Source organism: Melospiza georgiana, chromosome 6 (genome assembly GCF_028018845.1).
Source record: "Melospiza georgiana isolate bMelGeo1 chromosome 6, bMelGeo1.pri, whole genome shotgun sequence".
NCBI classification, from domain to species: domain Eukaryota; kingdom Metazoa; phylum Chordata; class Aves; order Passeriformes; family Passerellidae; genus Melospiza; species Melospiza georgiana.
Genome location: NC_080435.1, coordinates 41,076,087 through 41,084,157, shown reverse-complemented (window position 1 = coordinate 41,084,157; position 8,071 = coordinate 41,076,087). Strand labels below are relative to the sequence as shown.

General features: G+C 55.9%; 1 protein-coding gene across 1 annotated transcript in view; it reads left to right on the top strand.

The window, feature by feature from the left end:
• Positions 1-1,326: 1,326 nt before the first annotated feature.
• Positions 1,327-8,071, top strand: part of LTBP2 (latent transforming growth factor beta binding protein 2) — a 71,508-nt gene continuing 64,763 nt past the window's right edge. Inside the window, exon 1 of the mRNA XM_058025943.1 lies at positions 1,327-1,796. Within this exon, the coding sequence (XP_057881926.1) occupies positions 1,342-1,796 (455 nt within the window). The 5' untranslated portion in view covers positions 1,327-1,341. The remainder of the gene's footprint in view (positions 1,797-8,071) is intronic.

The window sequence follows — 8,071 nt, the reverse complement described above, 5'->3', positions numbered from 1 at the left end:
TGTATCTCCTTCCTGTGAGCATTTCCAGTGCCCTAGCATGTCTCTTTGCATGTAGAGAGGCAGCAAAAGGCCTTTAGTCACCCACTAAGGTAACCGGTGCTTCTGTGGGTTGGAATGAGCCCACTCCAAATAAAGGACAGTGTCTGCACTCCAGTGGGAGGATTTGCTCCTTGCCCAAGATGGCCAAGAGCAGCAGAATCTGTAGAGATGTGGCAGAGCACGAGGTTAAACTGATGTGTGTGGCTGAAAGGGGATTTGTGCCCCTGTTCTCCCTCCTCCTACTCTTCTCTCAGTCTTCCTCAGCACACATAAAGCAAAGCAGTCATTTTAAGTCCTCCCTCGACCTCTTGGTACTCAAGCAGAGGCAGACAGAGGGGGAAGGATGGGCATCTGCTCTAAGCTCCTGGAATATGTCCCCAGAAAGATCTCTCAGGCTGAAGGACCTGGAGTTTCTGAGTAGGTCTTTTTCTAGCCTAAACTTATACAAGGAAGATTATAAAACCCTGGATGGGGTTGAGAGGATCCAAGAGCTCTGGAGCCAGCGTGGGATAGCCAACAAGCCTCTTCCCATTGCCGTGCCTTTCTCCTGGTCGATGCGATCCGGAGCAGCGAGAGGGCCAGCGGTGCTGATGCAGCTCCAGAAGTGCCCAGATGCTGAGGGGCAGCGGTGTATTCTTCTGGCATCCGAGTCTTCTGCTCCGTGCCCTCAAAGCCGGGGTCGCTCCCCCTTTCCCGAGCGCTCCCAGCTGCGGCGGTCGCTGCGGGCCGGGCGGCGGGGCGGGCTGCGGGGGCTGCACACCGACTGCCGGGCCGGCCGCGGCCGGGGCTCCCTGGCCAGGCAGGGGTTAAGGCTTCTCTGTTGTAGTTTGTTTCCCTTTGCCAAAGTGGGTGTTGCTGGAATGTCTCCTCTCCCAAGAAGGGGGGCCGAGCCGTGTCCTCTGGAGAGGGGGGATGTCAGCATCAAAAAGACACAAAGGGGGAGGTTTCCAAAAATAAAACCCTCCATCCCCTCCAGGCGCTGCCAGTGCCAGAGGCAGGCGCGAAGGTGCTTGGAGCTGCCTGCGGAGCGCGGGATCTCGCTGGCAGCCCGGATAGCGGGGCCGGCCGCCCTTCTCTTCCTCCTCCTGCGGGGGCCGCCCGGCAGCCCTCTCCCCGGCTCGGCACCGCTCTCTGCGCCCCCGGCCCCGGTGGGCGGCAGGTCCCGCCGGAGTCCCGGAACGGGATGGGGCGGTGAGCGGGGGCGGAGAGCCGGCGGTCCCCGCTGCCCCGCGCCCGCCGGGGATGCCAGCCGGGCTCTGAGCGCTCCGCACCGCCCGTCTCCCCTCGCCACCGGCTGACACCATGCGGGGCGCTGCCGCCAGCCTCCTCCCGCTCACCTTCGCCGTCCTCCTGGGCTTCTCCCGCTGCCGGCCGGACTCGGCGGCCCGGCTGGAGCCGGGGGCCGGGGGCGCGGCGCGGCTGCGGAGCCGCGGGGCTGCCCTGGGGGCGGCGGGCACGGCCAACGGCCTGACCCCAGCGTCCCGGTCCCCTCCGCCGTCACGGCCCCTCCCCGCAGCCCTCCACGTGGATCGCGGCTCCGCGGCCTCCGCGGGGAGCCCGAGCGGTGCCGACGGCCGCAGGCAGCGTCCCGACCGCGGGCTGCCCGCGCCCCGGGGCCAGGCGGGAGATGCCGGGCTCGGTCCCGGCGCGGGGCAGAGGAACCGGCAGGACTCCTCCCGCCAGCGGCAGGGCGGCGGGCTGAAGGCGCGAGTGGTGCCCCGGGCGAAGGAGCCAACCGGCAGAGGGAGGATGGCGGGGTAAGTGCTGCGGCCGGGGGGATCCTGCCGGGGCTGCGCAGCGTGAGCCCCGGTGGTTCCGGCGCTGGGCGCCCCGGACAGAGGGGCAGGGTCCCATCCCGAGCCCCGTGTGCATCCCCTCTTCCATCCCACGGGGCTCCCGGCGCTGCCACGTCCCCCGCGGGATGGCGGGCAGTGTTCCCCGGGACCGGGTCCGGAGCGGCGCAGGGCACCCCGCTGGATGCTCGCTGTCCTGCGGCGCCTCTGTCCCGCACCGCTGCAGCCGCTCGTGGTGCCTGTGTGTGTGTGTGTCGGTGTGCACGCAGGCGGGGCGCGTTCCCGAGTGTGCGTGGGCCGCCGTCTGCCGGGCGAGGGGCTGCGTGCTTCAGGCGCGGTGGGATGCAGTGCCCTGTGGCGGGTCGGGGCCCCGGGCGGCAGAGAGCTGCTGTCCCCGCTGCCCTCCGGAGCTGCCCTGGGAGGCTGCAGCGTGGGGAACTCCCGAGGGGGATCCAGTATGACTGAGGTGTGGAGCAGCTGGAGGGGCTTGCTTGGCTCTGCGGGACGAGGGTGTCGTCTGCCGCCCTTGCTGCAGGTACCTGGCCTCTTGGCTCCTTCCTCCCATAATGGGCCCCTTGTAAGCACTCCACGCCGCAGCTTCCCATGGCTTGAGCTGGCTCAGCCGAAGGAGGCTTCCTATGACTTGCCTGGCAGGGCTGCTTCCAGCTCCAGCCTCTGGCTGCAGCCCTGAGGAGGTGGAGGGGATATCGTATGGCGGGGCCAGCTGCTCCATCGTGAGGGGAGCCTGCCGTCTGTGCCGGGCTGATGGACTCCTCAGCCCGAGGCCCCTTCCTCGGCAGCTCCCCCACATCTCGTGGCTGATGCCCTTGGAGATCAGCTCCTTTGCCACTTGGGCAGGGCTGCCAAAACCATCGCGCAGGAGCTTGACCAGCCCGTGTGGCACTGTGTGTGTGTCTGCTCTCGTGTGAGCCTTGCTAGGGGGACTGTGGGGGCAGGCTCTGGGTTAGAGCCCTCTGAAATGGGCAGAAATGTCTTCTAACATCTGGTGGGAAGCTTCACTAGAACACAAAAGGTCTGTCTCTGGGTTTTCTCTCTCCCTTACTCATCTCCTTGTAAAGTTTGGAGACAGAAATGTTTTCTGTGCCACTCTGTGTACTTTCCTTCAACACATCCACAGAAGCACCAAGTTCACTCTACTTCTATTATGTTTGATACATAAAGTATCACTACTATAGGTTCTGAGCTTACCCAGCTCATTATCTTGGCTTGTCAGCCACCCAGAGAGGGAGTCTTGGGAAGATTCAGTCCTGCTCAGTCAGATTTGGGCGTCTTTGGGCTCAGAAAGATTTTACCCTTTCTGCAGTTAGAATGTTGTCAGTGTTGCTTTGGGATCATGTAGCAGTTTGGTTGAATTGGAGTCATCTGATACCCAGCATGTTTGTTTTCAGACTGCAGCTGCCTCTGGTGACAACAGCTGGCCTGTGCTGCTGTCAGGAGCGTGAGGGCAGCCCCAAGGTTCACACTGTGCTCGGAAGAGCCCTGAACCTTTTTGCAAGCACTTTTCACCCCTTAATCCAGGGTGTAAACAGGGATGGCTGGTCCAGCACTTACACAGGTTACCTGTTATTATCTGTATCTGAGAGTGCCACTGCCTCCAAGCCCAAAGCAAGGAAGAGCTGTGTCCTAGCGCTGTGCTTCTCATGCAGGCTCTGCTGCACTTTCTGCCTCTGCTCTGCACTGAAAGATCAAGGCTGGGGATACAAAGCTTTCTGCAGTCCCCAGGAGCCTCAGTTCTGCAAAGTGTCTGTAATGGCTTTCTGTCTGTTCTGGACTCCAAAGCATCACTTTGAAGCTTCTCTATAACTCACTGTCTTTGGAGGTTAAGAGGAAGCTTAGCTGCAACAAGGGGCCATGAGTAACCACATGGTGCTGCTCCTCATGGAAAGCTAGCTGCTGCTGCCTCCAGCCACTCTGGGGGCCTCTGTCCTTCCACCTCATCCATCTTCTTACACCCCTTGCTGCACCAGACACATTTTCATCCAGGAAACTCAGGGCCCCTAAAAAACTTCAGTTTGTGATGTTTCATTGTTTTGCCAGGTGAGATATTTTCTGTTCTGCTATTTACACTGAACTCCTGCAAGTCTCTGGTATGACAACCTTCATTTTCCCTTACTCAGGTAACTTTTCAGGCACACTAAACCCCAGTACTATTTATACAATTATTTCGGCTAAAAATCACAACTCCTGCATGTGTTGCCTTTTCAGATTCCCCAGTGAGAGCTCTCTGCTGGTACCTTCAGGGCCCTGCAGACTTCTGTGGTTGAAAAATCCCCTTTTATTGGCACTCTATGTTTTTCTAGATAATTATTTTCTCACCTTGTCTGATAGCTGCATACCCAAGATTGACTTTCTTTCCTGGGGACTCTTTGGATGCCATCCTGCTCAGTCTCTCTCTGACCTTTTTGCAGGTGTGACTTGTACGAACAATTTCATGAATGCATCCAGCTTCAAGACTTGCAAGAGCTGGGTTTTAGTATTTTCCCCAGAAGACTCACTGTGAGGTGACTTTTGATATCCCCACAAACATCACAGAAAATTACTGACTCCTGACTCTGAGTGAACAAAACAATCCAGCCCTGAAAACATCACTGCTTTGCTCTGCTCAGCTTAACATCCCTGTTTCTCCAGCTCCCCTGACTAGAAGAATTTTCCTCTTGAGTGTTGTGGGGTAGGGTAGCTGTGACACATGCCAGCTGTGACTGTACTTGTGTGCTGGATGCATCCCGAATTTGGGGTGGCCAGTCCTGCTGCGAGGACACTGTGGGCGTCTCCCTCTACATCAGTGTCCCCTGGGATGTCCCCTCTTGTTCTTTTGCCCTGTGGCTGGGAGGTGGGTCACAGTGATGAGGAAGGTGGGTGATGGGAGAGTAATCTGGGGAAGCCTCTACTTCTGGTACCTGCCTGGACACTAGCAGGCAGAGAGTCCCAGACTCATTCTTTCCCCTCCCATTTTCTTTTGGGGCATTCTACACCCCAGTTCACGTTTTATTGCTGTTGTAGACACCATCTGTGGCTGTGTAATCCTGCTTTACCCGGGCTTTGTGGCATATAGGCTCTCACTGCAATGTGTTTACAGGATTGCTCAGGAGTGGAGGCAGTTAAGTGCTGGTGTGGACTTGGCAGAGGGTTTTCAGAGACTCATCGATGCCAACAGCCTTTTGCTAATGTTCTTTACTGGGTCTGACTGCAAATATTTCATATGCATTTGGATGAAGTTCACTTTCCTGCAGTAGAAAGGCAGACCTGATGATCTAATGGTCCCTCTGGCCTCCTGTGAGGATGCTGTACATGGTCTGAGTGGAGTCAGCATATCTGGCAGCACAGAGTTCTGTGTGAAGCTGAAAGGTGATGCATAGATTGCTATTAAAATAAGTGGTGGAAAAAAGGGTTCTACTGAATGCTTCAGAAACAGCATGTGATCATTGCTGTAAAAGCCATGATCTTACTACTGTTTTCTTGTTTTCCTTCCCGCTGGTGCCTGTTATGGTTGCTTGATCTTGTTTAAGATAACACTGCAAGATCTTGCAGGCTGTTCTCATCCTGGGTACCTCAGCCCACCTGAGTCTGATCCTGCTGGTGGCCTCTGGCTGCAGCAGCAGAGGAGGGGATGAGGGAGAGGCTTGCAGCAGCTCCTTTGCTCACGTCCAAGGTTGTGCCAGGGCATCAGTCAGGGCTATGAATGGTTCTTGGGGGTGCAGGGAGACTTCATGGCACTGCCTTCAGCTCTGTGGGGAGTTTCAAGGAGCTGTCTATCCCAGAAAAGGAGCAGGTCAGTGAATAGTGCCTGGGAGCTCCTGTGCACCAAGCTCACCATGCCAGGGATTATACCTGGGCATGGATGGTGCACGCTAGCCACAGAATGAAGAAAAAGCCTGGTTTGCAGTTGCTGGCTGCTGTCTGTGCTCTTTGGAGACCTCAGGGTGTACCTGGTACTTGAGGCAGAGGCTGAGATGTGTATCCAGTGCCCCACTCTGCATTTTCCCAGAGAAGTACTGAGTTCTGCCTTAGGGTTTTCTCTGGTACTGTGGCTATTTAGGTGCCTGAGCTATTCAGTGCCCTTTCTCTTCAAAAAGGGGGAACTGGCTGCTGGAAATGGTCTCTGTCTGCTTTGGTCTGAGCTGGGCTGGGAACTATTTTGGAAGGTGCTAAGTAGACCAGGAGCCCTGAAGCAGCACAGTGTTACAAGCAATCAAGTTCAGTGCCTTTGAATGCTCTCAGCAATGTTTCATTTCACAGGATATGTGCTAGTTGACCTGACCCTTAGGAAGGCTAATACATTATTAAAATCTTCCACTGGTATGGAGACAGAGATAGGAAATACTGATTGTTTGCTGAAGGCTTGTTTTGGCATCAGCGTTAGGGCTGGGATGAGGGCATCCCATGGAACGTGACCAATATGAGGTTCAGTGGAACTTCAGTTTGCAAGGCCCCCGTGAGGACATGTCCTCCCTTCTGCTTTGACTGTTGAGTTTCTCTCCAGCTGGGAGAGCTGCTGACCCCTCCGCCTGCCCATTCATCCTCTGGTCCCCCTGCAGCCCAGGCTGCCCTGGATGGGGGTGTGAGTCATGCTCCCGTTTCCTTTCTGCTCTGCTTCCTGTTCCAAGGAGTGGCTAAGCAGGAGAAAACCTGCTCAGGCAGCTGCTGAATGCTTCAAAGTTCCGATCGTGGCTCTGGCCTGTGCCATTGTTGGGTCTCCAGGGGCTCGGTGTGTCACTCACGGCACCCAGCAGCTCCTCTTGCCGGGCTGTTCTGCCCGATGCCTTGGCAGTCCTTGTTCCCCGTGCCATGAGGGGTGACCAGGGGCTGCTCAGTGTCTGCAGGTGGCTCCTCAGGAGACACCCCCATTGTGGTGACACCAGACCTGGGGGACCCTGCCACTTGTTTGTTCTCCAGAAGCAGCCCTGGATGGAGAGGCCAAGGGCTGGGCTGGCCCCACAGGGGCCTCGTGCTTGAGCCACATCTCTGCCTAAAGTGTTTGTGGTGTCATGTGCAGCAGGACAAATGGATGTGGAAGCCACCACTCTCTCTCAAGCACCATCCCACAATGCTGTAAACATGCCATGCTCCTTAAATTTCCTTGGATTCATTCTAAATTCTTTGCAAGGCAGTACAAACCCCATGGCATTCAAACCAGGCAAATGACAACAAAATACTTCAAGTAGAACCAGAAGTGCTCAGGAATGGGTCCCATGCAGCAAAGTTCCCATAGCTATTTTCTTGCAGCTGATACTCTTGCTTACCTGTGCCTCATGCTCTGTGAGGCCCTGCTCACTGGGCTTTCATCAGGAAATAGTTGTGGTTCTTCTCTACCCTCCAGCACTACCTACATGTTGTTCCTTCCAGCTGCTTATTTCCAGTCTAGGAGGTCCTCCCTGCCTCCATCTGTTCCCATTCTCTCATCCAGGACCTCATGGTAGGAAGGAACATTCCTATCCAGGTATTCCTTCTGCCCCTGCCCCTGCGGGCAGCCCTGCCAGGCTGTCCTCCCTCCAGAAGCATTGCCCTGGTTGGTGCTGGCATCAACACCAGCCCTTCCCCTGGGGCTGGCAGCTCATGTCTGGGGCTGGCAGTGACACAGAGGGGCTCTGTTGAGGAGGGAGCTGTGCTGAGCCCTACAGGGGTTTCATGACTCCAGGAGTGGCCTTGTCTGCTCAGCCTTGGGCCTCTGTCCATTTGAGCCTCAGATCTTTTCTCCTATGACTGCTGGCTTGGTGTGGGCATTGAGAGCATCTATTTTGCCCACAAGAAACATGATTTTCTGGATAAGTTGAGGTGGGAAAGGGCAAGGGCTTTGCTCACTGAAGAGACTGAATATGACTTATGAGATGTGTTTCACCTGTGCCGAAGGAAGAATGGGAGCTGTGACAGTCTAAGCAAGGCTGCTTATGTTGCTGCCTGGAGCAGAGTCCCTCTCAGGACCTTAATTATCCAAAGACCTGCTCCAGCTCAATGGTTTTCTCTTTTTACTGATCAGGACACCTTGAAAGCGTTTAAGGCCTTGTGAGCTCTTATGCAGTAAATAAAGGAAGATTTGTTGTTTTTTTTTTTTTTTTAATGGATGCATTCTGAGGATGTGTTAAGGAAGAGACTCATACATCTCTTTGAGTTGACAGACAAAATGCTGGAAATTGGTGGTTTTACCCAGCTAGAGCAGATACGAGTGCGTGCTAGAATTACTTTGGCTTGTTCTGCATGCAGGAAGTTGCACCAAGGGAATT